Raw genomic sequence first — 18156 nt, forward strand, 5'->3', positions numbered from 1 at the left:
CACTTCTCCTGTAAGGCCGCAGCCCTGGGTCCACGCGCCCCTCCCCTGTCTGCGAGCTTCCATTCAATCTTCAGAACCCAGCCTAGAGGTCCCCTCCCTCCCGGAGGGCAGCTCTCTTGGACCCCTCCTCCTTATCCCCCAACACGCCCTTTCTGTTTGGCTTCTCCGCCCTCTACCGATTTCTCTAAACCTCTCCCCTCCCAGCTCCGGGTCTCCTTCAGCGAAGGAGTTGTCTTGGGGTCCCACCCCTCTCCCGCCAAATCGCGTAGCCTGAAGCTAAAATAAATAACAAGAGCGTACACCCAGGCTGAGACTGTCTCCAAACTCCAAATGCCTGTGGTCTCCCCTTGGACTTCTCGGCAGGCCTGCGGAGCCGGCGCCGCGGCATTTCCAGTGCATCCATGGCGGAATTACTCAGCCCCTTCCCCTTCGACTCTGGCAACCCGCGGCGCCCCGGGCAGCGCGTGGACTACAAGTTCCATCAGGCCTTGCGCAGAGGCGCATGCGCAGAAGGCCGGCGTTTGAGTGGCAAGTTGTTTGTTACAGCGAACACCAGCTGCTGCCTGCGCCGGGCGCCGCGCGCCGCTGCTCCGCCGTTCTCCTTCTCACTCCGCCGGCGCTCCTGTCTCACCCACCAGTCTAGGGTTCCCCTCGCAACTTACTGGATCTCGCTCCGCTACCGGGTCCAGCCCGGCCTCGGCGGCTCGGTGCCGGCGGGGCGAGCGGGGCGGGGCGCGGGGACCGCGGGGGGCCACGGGTCGCCCCCCGCCGATGAGCCGCCGCGGAGCGCGGGCGGACGATGGAACTCCACATCCTGGAGCATCGGCTGCAAGTTGCCAGCGTCGCCAAGGAGAGTATCCCGCTCTTCACCTACGGCCTCATCAAACTTGCCTTCCTGTCCTCCAAGACCAGGTGAGCGAGCGCGCTGGGGGTTGGGGTGGGGGGACCCGCGACGCGGCGCCCGGCGGGGGACAGACAAAGAGGCGCACCCCGGGGCGGCTGTCCTCATCGCTGGGCCGCTGAAAACAACTTCGGCCCCGAGGAGCGCCGGCCTTCGACAGAGCCACCCCCTCTGCCATCCCGCGGGGGTCCCTGTGCCCTGACCCCGCAGCCCGCTACTGTCACCATCTCCCCTACACACACACACCCACACACACACACACACACCTAGCTACCTACCTACCTAGCCCCCCACCCACCCATCTCGGTCCCCTCCCCGAGATCGAATGAATGAACGAACGAATGAACGAACGAATGAATGAATGAATGAAAAACAGGTGTGAGAATGCTGCAGTGGAAAAAACAAACTAACACTTTTCCATCCCCCAACCCAGGTCGCCACGGCCAAGGGGGAGGGATTCATCCAAGCCAGTGAACGCGGCCACCCAGAGCAGAAAAATTAGAAAACCATTAGTGGATGTTTATCTCTAGGTGCCTAAGAGGGTTGCGGCTGTGGGGGAGGGCAGGCAGGGGGCTGCGGGGCCTGGGTCGCCTGAGATTCTTTCTCCTGGGGTCCAGGAAATCTAGGAAGGGGGAGTTGCCTAACCGTGGAGGGAGAAGAGGGGCAGGTTTGTTTATGGATCTGCCTCCTGGCTGTGCTGGGATGCAGGAGGGAAAATAGTTGAAGGCCTTGGAAGGTAAAAGGAAAATAGAAGAAAAAAAAAAAAAACCAACTTGAATTTTTCTCAGTACTGAGTAAGGGCTTGACTTGTGAGCCCTGGTAGGTATTTGTGTTAGGATTTTTGTTGTTTTTGTTTTTGTTTGTTTTGTTTTGTTTTAAGGAGCTTGAGCCCAGTGGGCAATTGAGTGCCGGTATCTGCTGTAACTTCGGTCCCTTCTTGCCTACCATTGTGACTGTTAAAATGGATGGTGAAGTTGTTGCTTGGTGGTTTATTTGTCTATTTTTTGGAGGAGGTTGAAAGTGATTCCCAATGCTTGGAAAATGAATGAATACATTACAGGTCAAGGTTAAGTGAAAATGACAGCCCACCTCTGGGCTGTCCCCTTCTGTGCAGAACTCAGGGTACTAGGGAAATAATTCTATCCAAATCTGTTGTTTGCCTGTTAAAGTTCTTGCTTGGAAATCTCACTTGGGAGCGCAGTCCTGGGCCATTGTTTGCTTGAGGCAGCCAGCCTTGCCTAGGGTGGGTGTCTTGTTTACTTTCTTCTGGGGCTAGGCTGCTCCTCCTTGGGGTCTGGAGGTTTGGAACTCTAGCTTTCTCAGAGCTCATGCTCCTTTGATTGCAAAAGGTAATCATTAAACAGGTCATTTGAAAACAAAAGCCAACTGCTGGGTTTCTGAACTGCCCCCCCCCAGCACAAAAAGCCCCTTCTGGCTGTGGACACCTTGGGTTCAGTTCTGCTTCTACCTGTCCTCTGCCCCCACCCCACCCTAGGCCTGCCACAGGTCTCCAAGGACCAGGGCTGGAGGTTAACAGAATGGCCTCGTTTTTCCAGCCCCTGGCCCACACTCAGCCCCAATAGCTACCATTCAGATGGGCTCCATGACTCAGGCTACCACTATGCCCCAGGCCTTGGTGCTGGGAAGGAGGGGGGTTAGGGGGCTTCTTAGAAAAGTCACCTTTTGTTAAAGGTGACTCCCTCTGTCCCTTGCCCTTTGGGAAAGGACTTCCAGTAACCCCTGCGCATATCCTGGGTCCAGTTTGGAGGACTGTTAGACAGACTTGGCTCTAGGGTGAGTGAGCCCCTGCTGACCCATGTGACCACAGCAAAACCCACCTCTCTGGGTCCCTCTTAGCCCTTTGGTCTTAAGAGGACTCAGAGGTCAAAGGTTGTCTCCCTATCTCCACTTTCTGAACTCCTTTGTCAATGGCAAATTCTGACCTGCTGCTGCAAGCAACCCAAGTCCGGCAGGGCCCAGGTTGTGGCTCAGGTTGTGACCTGTCCTCTCCCGGCCTGAGCAGCTAAGACTGGTGACCCTCCTCTGGCTCTCTTTATGTCCCTGTGAAATGGAGGTAGACTGCTTTTCACAGGCTGTCCAGAGGTGGGCTGTGGCTTCTAGAAGGTGTGAAAGCAGCACTTAGGTTCTGATCTATGACTTGAGCTGTTTGCAGAAATCACCTGCAAACAGGAAGACTCTTAGTTCTCCTCTCTTCCTGCAGTACCTGCCTTCCAGATATGACCTCATAACCTGTTTACCCCAGGGTAGTGCTGCCTGTTTAAAATGTATCCATCCCACTGTAGGGTCAAGCCCTTGCCATGGCGTTCAAGGCCTTTGGGAAATCTGGATCCCAAATCCTATCCTTTAGCCTCAACGAAGGAAAAATTCCAGTGACCCCTAGTTTACCATCTTTCCCTTCACATTTCTGTGCCTATTTTTAATCTCTTCCTAGAATCCTGACCCCTTCTAGTAGATTTCACTTCAGCCCTCCAGACCTAGTGAAATCACCTAAAACTTCCCCATCCCCCACCCTCTTTCTCACCTGACTGGACTTAGTCACTGGCCCCTTGTGGTGTCCACTAGGTGTTTTACTGGCTTTGCAAAGAAGGAAACTGGGGCTCAAAGGTTAAGTGGTTCACTCAGGGGTACATAATCCCTGAGCAGAGGTTTTGCAGTTGCCTTTTGCAAACGATGCCCACGCTGTGGAAAGCTGCAGAAGCCCAGAGTCAGAACCTTCCTGTACTTCCACCCAGTCAGCCCTTTTCTTTGGCAGAAGTGCATGTCCCTCACCCATCCCCTAGATCAAGGCTGGCCTCAGGTGCTCCTTCGCAACTCTGTCCCTGAAGGGGCACATCATGTGTGTCTCCCAGTCTCTCCAGAGTTATAGACCATCTTCCCTGAAAGTTTGTGGGCATCGTGCTGTCACTCCACCCCTCGCCCAGGGTGGTACCAGGAATGAGAAGGGCTGGCTGACCCCACTGCGCTTCGCACTGCACAGAGGTGAAGCTCCAGGCTTGCAGGAATGCAGTGGCCTGCTCAAGGTCACACGGGAGGGAAGCCACGGGCCTGGGATTTGAACCAGGCCCCAAGTACACTGCTTTGTAGGCACTTAGTAGCTGTCTGAGTGATGGATTTCCAACCACACACAGAGTGACCCAGATTTCAGCCACGTCTGTGTTTGCTGGAGTCTCTGATGAGCACCCTGGGGACCTGGCAGGCAGAGCACACCTGTTAAGAGGCAAGCTCGGTGACCCTGCCTGGCCCTGCCTCGGACACTTGGGCAGCCTCTGGCTGTGGCTGGAGTGAGTCAGGAGGACAGAGCTGAGCACACCTGTTGTTGGCCCGAAGATGGAGGGTGAGGCCACCCACAGAGCTCCCCTCTGCCCTTTTGTGTACCTTGGGCCATGGCCAACAGTGCCTGCCCCCCATTCTTGTCTCTCAGGACCCCCAGAGCACAGATGATCTCTGGTGTCCCCCGCATCCTCCTGGCATCTCCAGCCTTCACCCCTCTGGTCTTACCACTTTCTTTTAACCCGGAGTTTTGCTCCCTTTGTCTGCCCCTCCTTTTAGATTCCACTTGAGCATCCCCTCCTCCAGGAAGCCTTCATGTTGGGCTTAATCTCTGGAAGATGAAAGGTAATCAAGAACTATTAGCAAAGATGCTTGGAACTGAGAATAACAAAATTTAAAAATAAATCCACGGCCTAACTTCCTAAACTAGAAGAAGGTTGATCCTTGTGTGATAACATTTGGGCTGTTTCACGGTTGGTTAACTTAAAGGCTTAATGATGTCATCAGGCCCCGGATCTTTCCACTTTCTTATTTGGCCCTCAGCCTGGCAGTGTCACTCCCTGGGTGTTGGCAGCTCCAGGAGACCTGGGCCCTCAGGAGAAAACTCAGCTAGGAGAAGGGGCATCCCCAGCCCTGCACAGACATCTCCATTCATTGGTCAGACCTGGGTCACATGAACACATCTCAGCCTATGGCTGGCACAGGGAATGAGACCATCATGGACCAATCAGAATTTGCCACTGAAGGGGGGTGCTGTCACCTGGTGGCTCCCCCATGAAGGGCAGTGGAAGACCCACCCAGGGGCTGTGGATAAGTGGCCAGCTGTGTATGCCTGGGTTGACTGGCATTCCCCAGTCCTAGGAGACCTGACTCTCTTTGGAGAGGCACAGAGATGTTTCCAGATATCCCTAATCAAGGAGGCTGCAGCTGGTCTCACACAAGCCTCAGAGTCCTGTGAGGGCCTGGAGGGCTCAGAACCCAGGACCCCGTTGGAAGGACTGGAGATGATCATGATCATGCAGGGCCAGAGGCTGCTGCATCCACCGTAAGGCTTATGGAGATGTGGAGCTGTTCTCTGTACCCTGGAAGGTGAAATGGAACCAGTTAGGAATGCACAGTAAGACCAGCAGTGGTGACACTGGTCATCCTTCACACTCACAAAGCTTTTGGTACATTCTAGGCTCTGGTCATTCTCAGCACCGAACACCTGTTAGGTCATTCAACCTTACAACAGCCCTGAGGCATGGAAACTGTAGTGTCCCTGTTTTACAGATGAGAAAGCTGAGGTTTGAGGACACACAGAAGTGACAGAGCTGGGATTTGAATCCAGGAAATCTGACCTTGGGCCCTGGCCCCTTAATCACTTATTCCTGTGCCAAGATCCCCTTCCCAGAGCTATTGCCAGGGCCTAGCACTGAATACTGAGATCTCTAAATTCCACCCTGGAAGCACATCTCCCTGAGACAGCAGGAAAGGCAGGTGGATGCCCCCAGAGGGCTGGGGTTCAGTCTGGTGTACTAGACAGTTCAGTCCATCTTGCTGATGAGCCACCATAAGCTCTGGAGACCAACGAGGTGTTTGTGGGAGAAAAACATAGAATTGTAAAACAGTTGTCTATGCCTACATCGTTTTCCTGTTTGCGCAGGGCTGCAGCCACCCTTGGGTTGCAGTTCAGGGAAAAAGAGAGGGGCAGAGAGCCAGGACCCGAGAGGTCATTGTTAGGGGCCAATCCCAGTGCTGCCACACACTGGTCTTGCAACCTTGGGCAGCTTGCTTCATCTCGCTGTGCTGTCAGTGTCTCACGTGTCACATAAAGGTGACGACCATGCCTGCAGCTCAGCCTGTGACAGGGACAGGAAAAGAACCATGCAAACCATTTTGGCACCTGTGAACATCCCCAAGTGAAGACACCCTGACCGTGCTGGCAGTGCCAGCCTCTAAGGGCAGAGTCAGCTCCCTGCCTGCACAGTCATCTCTGACTGTAGGAACTGGGGATTTGTCCCTGCCTTGGAGGGACCTTGGTTATTTAGGTGAAGAGCCTCAGGAAGGGGTGACCAGAGGCTCTGGGACCTCGGGGTTGTGAGGCTTTGTGGAGGAGGCAGCAGGAGAAGAGGGTAGATGATGTCAGGAGAGAGGTGGTCCAGCTGTGAGCTGTACAGATAGATCAAGTGAGGGATACAAACGGGATGAGCGTAGTGGAACCCAGTACCACTTCCCACACTCACCCTGGCCACCTCAGAGGCAGCCCATCCTGCAGTGGGAGCCATGGGAGCTGAGGTCTCTGTCCAGGCTGGAGAGAGAAAGGTGTCCGAGATTGCAGGCTGCTGCCCTGTGCATACTGGGACATTTTACTCACACCAAAGCCCTTTGCAGGAGCTGCTGTCTGTGGATCATAGTGTGGTTAACTCCAAAGCTACAGATGAGGCTCACAGGCCCCAGATGGAAGCCAGGTGGTCCTTGTGGTGGGCACAGGGTGGATTTCATGCCTTTGTTGCCCTCCTTGGCCACACCTCTGCCTGACTTAGGATCCTCAGCCCGCCCTGCCTCTGGTTCACTCTCCTTACCTGATCCTCCTCTGTCCCTCCATGCGACATGGCTTTGTCCGGCCTCTCCCTGTCCATTTTAGCACAACTCTGGTTGTTTTTAAATTCTCAGATTCTGACACTCTTCCCTTCCAAAGCTGAGGACTACTGGCCCTCCTGCCTTTAACTATGTGACTTGGTAACTCTGCTGACCAATAGAAGGTGGGCAGAGTGACTCTCCAGGTCATCAGGGTTAGGTCATATAAGGACAGCTGCTGTCCCCCTGGAGATGTTGCCTGCAGAGAGGAGCCACAGCCTCCCACCCAGAAAGTATGAGTCACAGCCCAACAGGTACCATGTGAAACCTCCTGGAATATATATTCTGAACTAGAGATGTCCCTTGGGCCACACCCAGATTCCTCACCCCTAGGGACTTCAGAGGATCCTACAAGAGTGTTCTTATTCTAAACTACAGAGATTTGGGAGATTGGGGTAATTTGTTACATAGCAATAGATAAGTAGTGAAGTAACTATACAAAAATGTATCTCTCAAAGGGGGACATTTTTAAAACTAGACGATCTTAAAAAAATAACCACCCCAGACAACAGAGGAAACCGTAATGTGTGGTTCCTCTGCCTTTAGCCCAGCAAGCCCACTTCCCACTGGGCTGGGACTGCCTGTGCCCTGGATGGGGATGGGTGAGAGGTCCCTTGTATGGTCCTCAGCCCCAGTACGTGTCCACGCTGAAGGATCAATATTCCTCAGCATGGACAGCTCCCAGAAACCCCAGGAGGCCATAGGCAGAGGTTGGCTTAGTCTAACCCACCACCCCACTGGCACCCTGGGCCCGTCCTGCTGGAGCCATCACTTCTGCTTGTGCTTTAACGTGAGCAGGTGACCATGAGGTCTGCAGTGACTGATGCTTTACCCGAACCTTCTGGTGCTGTGTAATGTGAGCACCTTAATACGAAGAACGCACGTCTTGATGGCTGGTGCTGCTCTTCAACCTGAAGTAATGCTCGGAACAGATTCTGCTCTCTGTGTTAGATCTATGCTCAGAAACCAGAGTCCTACTTACGTACCCACAGTTTTTTTCCTGTTTGCAATTCAAAGTATTAAACCCGGGCCTCTGCACTGAGCTACATTTACAGCCCTTTTTTTTCAATATTGAGACAAGATCTTACTGTGTTGCCCAGGCAGGACTAGAATTTGCAATGCTCCTGCCTCAGCCTCTCAGAGTGTTGGGATCACACCTAGCTTGTTTGTACACCCACATCTTAGGCATATCAGGCGCAGTGCCAGAAGGTGACACGACCCTTGCATCCAGCAACAGATGGTTGGGAGAAGGAAAGAAGGTTCTGTGTGTGCCATGGAGTATGATCTGGGAAAAGAGAAAAGGAATTCCGGCACTTGCTGCGAAACCAGCAGCATCATGCTAAGTGAAATAATCCACACATGAGCACAGACACCTCAGGACACCACTTGGATGAAGGACTTGTAGGCCCCAGAAGCACAAAGGCAGGAAGTCAAGCGCGGTCACCAGGGTCTGGGGTGTGGAAAGCGTCCTGGAGGTGCGTGATGTGAAGGCTCCTCAGCCACATGACTGATTAACGCACAGAGCTGTGCTCAAACATGGCCAAGTGGGAAAATGTGGTGTGTATGTGTTTTACTACAATGTTTAGAAAATAATTAATTAACTTGTTGTTTTTGGGTTGTTTTTGTTTTTGGTGGTACCAGGGATTGAATTCAGGACCTCCCACTTGCCAGGCAGGCACTTAGGCCGCTGAGCTAAATCCCCAGCCCTTGAAAATAGTTAACTTTGTAAAGTGAGGGCACATCTGTTGTAAATGGAGCGCATCTGTGTTTTGTTTGGTTTTGGTTTTTTGAGACAAGGTCACACTGTGCAGTTCAGGCTGACCTTGGACCCACTTTGTAGCTCAGGGTGCCCTCCAACTCACAACAGTCCTCCTGCCTCAGCCTCCCAAGTACTTGGATTACAGGCATGCACCACCATGCCCAGGAGCTTCCCTGATCTGAGGCTTCCCAGGTTTTTGGAGGTGTAGGGGTTCCTTGCCCTACATGTGGCCACAGGTGACAGCAATCTCAGTGTCGCCCTTCCCCTCCATGCTGTCTCCTAGTCCTCACTGGCTGCTGCCCACAGCTTCAGGAACTACCCAGGCTCAGAGTCTAGGAAGGTGGAAGTTAAGCTTGGACTTTGTCAGTTTGTCTTTCATTGCTGTTTCCTGAGATGCTGCCACAGTGTCACAGAACAGGGCGCTGGAAGGGGCACGTCAGCGTGTCGGAGTCTGTGGGCCTTATCTTATTCCTGAAGACAGACGATAAACAAATTAAAAAAAGGGGGGGGGGAGAGCTCAGTGCCTTGAAGTCACTAAGGCAGGAAAGTGACTGTGCTCAGGTGCAGGTAGCTGCTGTCTTTGAGAGCCAGGTCCTGGAGAGGTCCTGTGGGCTGATACCCAGATGACAGTTTGGAGCCGGCCACACAGTGGGGGCAGAGAAAGGACATGCTCAGGCAGAGCTGGGGCCGGAGCCATGGGGAGCTCCACACCCATCAGGGTGGGGATGAGTGTGGGGGACCCTGGTGTGCCGTTAGTGAGAACATAGACTGTGAGTCCACTGCAAAAAAATATACAGCAGATCTTGAGAAAGTGGCAGGGTGACAGTGTGGCCCGGCAGTTCCTTCCACTTGGGAACATGATGCCCAGACCCCGGAAGCTGGGTCTCAGAGCTGTCTGCATCCATCAGCAAGTGAGTATATGAACTGCACCTCATCCGAGATAGCTGGCCCGCCCTTGGCAGGAGGGACGCGGTGGGGCTGGCCAGAGCTGGCAGACCTTGGGGGCCAGACGACGAGAGTAGGGCAGTCACAGGAAAGACAGCAGCACACTGTGTGCCTTTCAAGGGTGCTGAGAGGATCAGGTTTACAGGCACGGCATGCTGTCACCAGGGACCCCGAGCTGTTCCCTAATGTGCCTAGCATTTTAGTTGTGCAAGCCCAAGAGCGCTGGAGCTGGACATGGCAGCTGCTACTCAACTGTGTGAGTGCATTTACCCCACCACACTGCATGCTTGACAGCGGTCATGGCTGTACGTTAACATGGTCACAAAGAAGAAGCAAGTCAGGTGCAGTGGTGCACACCTGTACTCTGGGAAGCTGAGGCAGGAGGGCAATTTAGTGAGACTCTGTCTCAAAGAGTAAAAAAGACTGGTGGCGCAGCTCAGTGCAGGGAGCCCTGAGATCAGGCTACAAAAATAGGCAAGTAAGCAAATAAATATACAGAGGAAGGAGGTGGCAACCTGGCAGGACCAAATGGCAGCCAGGGCAGGGGTGCCAGTGGGTAGGGCCTCAGGAAAACGCTGACACTTAGTGAGGCTTGTGCATGGAGCATGCTGGCATATAATTCACATACCGTTCAGTCAACCCTCTTCAAGGTTATGATTGAGGGACTTCTAATATCATCACAGAGCTGTGTGATCATCACCACCGTCTAATTCCAGGCATTTTCATCACCCAAAAAGAAAATAGCCAACCAGCCTGGCATGGTGGCTCATACCTGTAATCCTAGCAGTTCCCAGGCTGAGTCAGGAAGGTCAAAAGTTGAAGCCCACCTGGGCAACCTAGCAACTTAGCATAATTCTGTCTCAAAAAAGGTCCAGGGATATAGCTTGGTATGAAGACCCTGGGTTCAAGTCCCAGCATTGCAGAAGGGAGGAAAGGAAAAGAAAAAAGAAAGATACCCATTAAATAGTCCCTCACCGTTCTCCACCCCACCAGCCCCAGACAGCATGAATCTGCTTCCAGTTTCTATGGCTCTTCCTATACGGGACCTTTTTTTTTTTTTTTTTTTGTATTTTTGTCTTTATACAGTTTAGGGTGGCCTTGAATTCACTTTGTAGCCCAGACTCATCTCGAATTTGCAATGATCCTCCTGCCTTAGCCTCCCAAGTGCTGGGATTACAGGCCTGTGCCACCATGCCCAGCTTTTTCTGGACATTTTTATAGAGGGAGAATCACAGGTTATGTGATTCTTTGAGACTTCACTTGGTACAGTGTCATCAGCATCCACCCTCACCATAGCCTGTATCTATGTTGTTCTCTTTCTTATGGCTAAATACTATTCTACTGTGTAAATATTGCCCGTTTTGCTTATTCATCCAGTGATGAGCATTTGCATTGTTTCTTCGAGTTCGAGCCCTGGGAATAACATACTGCGAACAGCTGCAGACGTGTTCTCCTTTCTCTTGGACGGAGACCTCCCAGTGCACTGGCTGGATCCTGTGCCAGTTTGTTAGAGTTGGATTTGAACCAGGGCCTCTGCCTCCACAGCCCCTGCTCCTCAGCCACCACACTAACCTTTGTGACTGGGAACTTGGACCCTCATGGGGGCTACAGTGTGGGGGTGGTGACATCCCATGAGATGCAGTTTCCCTGTGGGCACCTAGGCTTCAGGAAGTACTCATCCCTGGTCCGCCTGTTGGAAACTGAGCTCTTGGAAATCTGCTGTGCTGAGTGGGAAATATGGGGGTGGAGGCTACAATGTGACCTTAGATTGTTGGGGAGCTCCCTGGGTATCGGAGATGAGCCCAGGGATATGGGGGCCGGGGGTGGGGCCACACCTGGAGGCCCAAGTACAGGGCGGGCTGGGGTCACTCCCCCAAGGGGCTGCTGGGCCTCTGGGCAAGGTGGACTTTCCTCCCTCCCCACTCCACCACACCCCAGCAGGAAGGGCCAAGGGTGGAAGTTTGTTCCCAAGGTTCAGTCCTTTTCCCAGGGAGCCCCACCCCTACGCAGATCCGGGCCCCCTGCTGCGGAGGCTTCCTGTCCTTTCCTCTTCAAGCAGCAGGGTACAAAGGAGGTGTCCACAGCCACAGGTCCCACCCAGACAAGTGGCACTGAGGCTCAGACCTGCTCTCACCCACAGCTTGTACTGGACATAGGGGCCCAGCCCAGGCACCAGCTCCTCCCCCAGCAGTGCTGGGTACTGGGTGCCACCCACACTGTAGCCTTGGCACCTTGTGAAAGCAAGCTCAGCTTCCTCATCTGTCAAGTGGGCATGGTCATGTCAACGCTAGGGAGGTGACAGTTCAGTGGGACATTGTATGCATTAGGTTAGGCATCATGGGTGGTGAGGGGACCCAGGCCTTTGCCCTGAGTTGCATCCCCAGCTCTTTTGATTTGTCTCTGAAATAGCATCTTGTTAAATTGCCCAGCCAAGACTTCAGCCTGCCATCCTCCTGCCTCCATCTTCGAGACTGCTTGGGATGAAATGTGTATGCCACCACGCCTGGCTTTACGTCACCTCATTTACTGAGGCCCAATACAGGCCTTGGGAAGTGGCCATGGTGGCCTGGGCCAGTCAGCACTACCTGTTTGCATTGCTGCTGTTAGCAAGTCCCAGCTGATGAGGGCAGGGTGGAGCCGCTTATCCTGGTTTTTCGTTGAGGGCAGTGTCTACTTGTTCCTGTGTGGGGTGGGTGGCCAGCACAAGAGGGTCTGTGACACCCGGACAGAAGGCTGAAGGGAACAGCAGGTGGGACAAAGCACAGTTCCATCCTCCAGGTGGCCTTGAGGTGTACAGCCTGGCCTGGTGATAGTTTGTGAGACTGAGGCAGGAGGATCAGCTCAGCCTTGGTGGTTTATTGGTTAAATGACACCCCGAGTCAATTAAAAATATTAAAAGGACTGGGGACACAGTGCAAAAGCCCTGGGGTCAGTCCCCAGGACTGCAAAAACAAAAAGAAAGGTGTTGCCCTCTGGACCCCTGTGTGGTCCTGGCCCTCTTCCTCCCAGACCTTTCAGACCCAACCTCCCCAGCCTGGTAAACAGCACCACCTGCATCCTGCCCTCCCCCTAATGCCCACGCACTGCTGGGTCTGCCCACTCAACCCCCAGTCCCTTCCCATCTTGACCAAGCCCACCATTCTGACCTTGGACCCTGAAATCCTTAGGAAGGTCCCCCAACCCTGTAGGCCCCTCTCCATCTCCTGCCTGTCCAGCCCTGTGCACTCTAGCAACACCCAGGTGGTCCCAGACCGCTGAACCCCACAACCCTGCCCCGACAGTCCTGCCTCCTTTTCTTTCTCCCGCTGCTCCATATTCCTGCCTCAGCCTCCCAGAGTTCTGGGATGACAGATACGCGCTGCCCTCCTGTTTTCTGAATACACCGAACCAGGTTCTGTTGGAGCACCCCCTTTAATCTCTCCAGACGTCAGTTAGCTCCTCGGAGAGAAGACAAGGACAGGGGGTCCTCGGGCAGGGATGAGGCAATCCAGCACTCAGGTGAAGCGTGGGAGGGTCGGGGCCACTGTAGGGAGGGTGGCTGTCACATGAATGCTAGCCCCAGCTCCCCAGCTCAGGCGCAGACCCAGGGGCACACTGGACCCACATGTGGGGACCCTGTGAGAGGTGTGCCCCAGAGGAACCCTACCAACCGATGTCTCCACCTCCTGCTGTGTGGTATCCACACTCCCCCGAAGGCCACCAGCCTCTGTCCATGGCTGGGAGTTGAGAGTCAAGAAGTCTAAGAGAAGAGGAGACTCAGCCACACACCCACAGGACCCCTTAGCAACTGGGGTCTCCAGCCAGGCATGGCAATGCTTGCCTGTAATCCCAGGGCTCTGGGAGGCTGAGGTAGGGGGATTGCAGGAAGTTCGAGCCCTGCCTGTGCAACTTGGTGAGACCCTGTCTCAAAATAAAATTTAAGTGATGTTGCTGAGAGGCTGATGAGAATTTTCTCTTTCCTACACCTGGCATGGCCTTCAACCCCAGCAACCCCTTCTTACTCACTAAGCCTCCGCACATCCGTGCAGGAGTCGTGGGCAGTGTGTTGGGGCAGCTCCAAGTGGAGACATGGACGAGGAGGGCCTGGGTACCTGGGGACAGCTTCCTGGGGAAATGGGATCCAGCTAGGCTAAAACGTGGAGATAGGACAAGGACTTCTGGGAGGGAAGAATGGCACGTGCAAAGGCACTGAGGCCCAGCTGGGTGGCAGAGACAAGGCTGTAAGCAGGGCTGTGTGTGACCTGTCTCCTGCTCCTCACTGGCACTCCCCTTACTGCTTCTGTACCTTCTCAGCACCCTTTCCTAGCTCACCCACCCCAAAGGCCTGCTCCTCTTTTAGGAGGCCATCATGCACCTTTGCTTGTTGTCTTTCAGGATTTTTTTTTTATTTTAAATTTTGACTAAATACTGAGTTTGCATGTTTCCAAGTTCCAAAGAGACACAGAGGTGGTCCATAAAAACTCCCGATACTATGGTTCAGGTCTAAAACATTCCCCAGAAGTCTCATGTGTTCAGAAATGGCAGGAGACTGTGGTCATGAGGTGTAACCCAGAAGGGTGCGTTCTTGTCCCCTGCTCCTCCCTTTCCTCCGCTTCCTGTCCACCGTGGGCTGAGTGACTGTCCCCTGCCAGGCCCTTCACCCTGACTTCCCATGGTGGAGCTGGGTGGCCATGGACTGAGCCCACTGGAAACCATGAGCCAAGTAACCTCTCTTCCTTTAAATGGTGGCTTTGTGGGTAATTTGGTGCAGTGACAGAAAAGTGACCAAGACCCCCTCTCGTCAGCCCCATAAACACCCAGATTCCTATGGGTTTGGAGTGCTGTTTTCTGTACATGTCAGTGAGTATGCAAATTGCATTCGTATTGCTTCCCCTCTTACCTATGTAAATCAGCATTAATCCATGCTCGTCACTATCCAGGTATCCAGGCCTCGGCTTTTCCAGCTCAGTCTTCTTGTCGATAGCTCTGTGTCCTCCGTGCTCTTGGCTGCCCATTGAGATATTGTCAGCCATCTCCTGCCCCCAGGTTCCCAGCCTTGATGGCGTTGCTTCCAGTTGGTGCTGTGATGTGGAGCTGGTGCCCGGCCTCCTCTCACTTGTTGGAGACAGATTCATCGGCAAGACCGGGTGGAGCATGGGTCCCTAGGGAACAAGAGGTGGCACTGTCCCCTCCTGGTGTGGAGAGCAGAGCAGGCCTCCTGTGCGTGTGTGTGGCTGGGTTCTCCACCACACCTGTGGCTCTTGGCTGCCCCACTGTTGGGGACAGTTGCCCCAGGCTGTGAGGGCCTCGGGGTCTTCACATCATCCGTGCATCTACTTTGTCACAGCTGAGACTTCTTGGGGCCCCTGGAGCAGTAGCTTATGCTGGCTAAGGATGGTGCCAATACCTGGCTTGTGGCACAGTGGCTCTTGTGGGGCCCTGGAAGAGGCTGCTTGATTGCTGCCACCCAGAGATGATTTCTCTCCGAGGCTACCACCTCCTGCCTGGGCAGAAAGGGCATTGGTACAACAGGCCATGCCCAGCAGGTCTTGCTGACCCCTCCCTGACCAGTCATGTAGGACTCATTCTCTACCTCAGCCAAATGTTGCCCTCCTGGAGCCTCAGTTCCTTCATTTGAGCAGTGGGTTGGCAGCGCTGACCTGTGGGTCTCTGAGATGCGTGTGTATGGAGCGCTCTGATTCATTTCTGTTTACTCCCCAAAGCTCCCTTTTCCTTTCCCTCGACAAGGGACATGGGTCTGAGGCCCTGGCCACGGACAAGGGAGCATTTGCTGTAGCTGTGGGACTCTTGGGTCTGAAGCCTTCAGGGGCCCAGAGGTGTGACCCCCTTACAGGCCGGTCCACACCAGAGCATCACAGAGCCCTCACAGCCGCTGTGGAGGTGATGAAAGGTATGACCTGGTGCTGTTGCCCAGTGAACCAGCATGGCTGGGAGATGTAGGGGGCAGGCAGGAGCCCTAACCCTGAGGCCAGGCTGGCAGCTTTGATGCTGCTTCTTCCTTTGGACTGGACTTGAGATGCCGGGCTGGGCTCAAGGGGTGGCTGAGCCTCTGCTGTCACGGAGAGACTGCCTACAGGGTCCCAGCTCGAGCCTGAGGGGCACAGGAGCCCGCAGGCTGGGTCGGCCTTTCCTAACCCAACCTTCCTTCTGGTGCCTCCTGGAGAACACAGCCCCTGGCTCTGCCTGAGTCACACCTATCAGTGGTCTCCAGCCACTCTCTGACACCGTGAGGCAGCTCTGGGGTGTTACAGACTGAGCATGCTTGTCCCCAGGCGTGTTGGAGCTCTGTCCCTTGTTACCTGGAGATAGGTCTGCTAGGAGGAAGTAGAAATTAAATGAGGCTATAGCTCAGCAGTGAGGGAGGCTGAGGCAGGAGACTAAAGTTCTGGCCTGAGACAAACAAGCCAGGCCATGTCTCAAAAAATAAAAAGGACAGGGGATGTGGATATGGCTCAGTGGTAGAGTGCTTGTCTAGCATGGTGTGGCTCTGGCAACACAGGCAAACAGGCGCACATGCGCATGCACACATATACACACACACACACACACACACACACACACACACACACACACACACACACGATACAGGGATCCACTTCCTCATAGGAAGAGAGGCCGGAGAGTTCCTTCATGCTGTCTGCACCACAGAGACACTACACAGGGCATAGCAAGGTGGCAGGGCCTCCTGGAAAGGCCCTGCTCCACCCCCACATGGGACTCCAGCCTCCTAGACCCAGAGAACATGTGTTCCTGTTGCCCCCTGATCTGTCCTTTGTCAGGGCTGCCCAAGCTAAGGTGGCCCTTTCCTCCCATTGGTGAGACTGTGTCCCCTGCCTCAGTGGCCCATCTGGCTCACCACGGTACCCACGGTCACGGGAACTTTCCCACCATCCTTCCTGGGCAGCCAGCAGTGCCAGTGATGCCCAGCCTGCCAGCAGGAATTCACCCCACATAACTCTGTTGCCAGAGGTCTGGGGACCCCAGTGGCCAGGTCAGGAAGGAGGGAGGTGCCCTGGGCTTCTTACCGAGCACACTGCCTGGAATTGAGGAAGTGATCAGTTGAAAAGCTCAGGAACTATGCTGTGCAGATCCAGAGCCTCTGGTGCTATGTAGCTGTTCACATCTGAGTAAGAAAAACTTACAAGCACCTTTCCTGGTGCAGCTCAGCAGCTGCTGGTGGCAGACGGCCGCAGCAGCAGTTTTATGGAGGACGGTTTCTCCACAGTGGGCAACCCCAGGGCCCACACTCCCTTGAGAATCTCATGCCCCACTGGTGGGATGGGAGGGCAGAGCAGGTGCTTGGGAGCTTCCACCTGCCAGGCCAAGGCTCACCTGCTGTGCAGCTCTGGCCCAAAGGTTAGGGGACCCCACCTTTGCAGTACATCAGATGTAGAGTTGCCCTGCTTCCCCACCTCTCTGCCCAGGACCTGAGCTGGGCTCTGGGAGGCAAAGCCAGGTTCCTGCAGTCAATGAGAAATCATTTGGTGCCCATGGAAGTAGAAGCAGGGGCCCCAGGGTCCCTGTCCCAAATCATGTGGCAGGATGGGGTGAGGCTTGTGCCACAGGAGCTCCCAGCAGCCCCCAGCAGCCCTTGGCCTCCAGATGCAGACATGGGCAGTGGCAGCTGTGGCCCAAAGTACTGGACCACGTGAGAGGGGTCCAGGGTCCCCCAGCTCACCACAACAGGGTGGGGAAAATAAGAGGTTTCCAGAAACCCTGCCCAGGGTAGGGCTCAGGCACAGAGAGTCCCAGTAGGGGCTAGGCTGCAGTGGCCAGGCTGCAGGGACAGTGACCTCTGGGGTCCCGGATCAGTGGCCTACATCGGTCATCACTGGCAGAGCCACCACACAGGTCCAGGCCACTGGTGTTTTCCCCGCTTGGTGCTTGGACCCTCGAATGACACTCAAATGCAGTTGGCAGCAGTGGGGAGGCCCTTAGCTCAGTCCCCTCCATCCTCTGGGCCCTGCCCCCTCAACATCTCTCAACATGGTCCCCAGAGCCACCGTTTGCCACCCAGGAACTTGTGCCTAAAACCCCAGCCATGGAGAGGCTTCAGGGGTTAGGAAGGAAAAAAGAGTCTCCACGGGCCAGGCATCTTCTCTTTGGCCTGCCTTGGGTATTCACCAATCACATCAGTATCTCTGCATTGGCTTTCCATCTTTTCTCCAGGAGATGGAAGATGTTGCCATCCACCACCCTCCTGGCTTGGGCGGCGCAGGTCTTACAGTCATCAGGCTGCTGTTTCTGTTTCTTCCTTGCAGAAAAATATGTCTCTACCATCCCTATCCAGCGGCCCAGGTTGCTCCATGAAGGCATTCATGGTGCAGGCTGTGTCTCTGTCCTGCTGTGTCCCCGCTGCCTGTCACTTGCAGATCTGTGAGCTGTAACTCACACCACTACTCTCTGTGGACATTTCAGGTTCCTCCTCAGTTGGGGTCCTCCCTTCTGGTACCCTGCAGGAACACAGGCCTTTCAGTCCCGCTCCCCACCCTGTAGGACCCAGCACATGCTATTGGCTTCTGGTTGACAGTGACAGCCACAAGGCTTCCTCATGGTCACTGTCCTCCTTGGGCCCCTCGGGGTGATTTCTGGATCCCTGCCGAGGCCACAGTGGGAGAGCCTGTGGCTGAGTGTAGGTGTT

At 54.5% G+C, this 18156-nt stretch overlaps 1 protein-coding gene across 1 annotated transcript in view; it reads left to right on the top strand.

The window, feature by feature from the left end:
- Nucleotides 1-557: 557 nt before the first annotated feature.
- Nucleotides 558-18156, top strand: part of Castor2 (cytosolic arginine sensor for mTORC1 subunit 2) — a 39863-nt gene continuing 22264 nt past the window's right edge. The window contains exon 1 of the mRNA XM_003461183.5: nt 558-912. Coding sequence (XP_003461231.1) covers nt 800-912 — 113 coding nt within the window. The 5' untranslated portion in view covers nt 558-799. The remainder of the gene's footprint in view (nt 913-18156) is intronic.

Source organism: Cavia porcellus, unplaced genomic scaffold, assembly GCF_034190915.1.
Source record: "Cavia porcellus strain 051 isolate PalLab524CR breed Dunkin Hartley unplaced genomic scaffold, mCavPor4.1 scaffold_23, whole genome shotgun sequence".
NCBI lineage: Eukaryota > Metazoa > Chordata > Mammalia > Rodentia > Caviidae > Cavia > Cavia porcellus.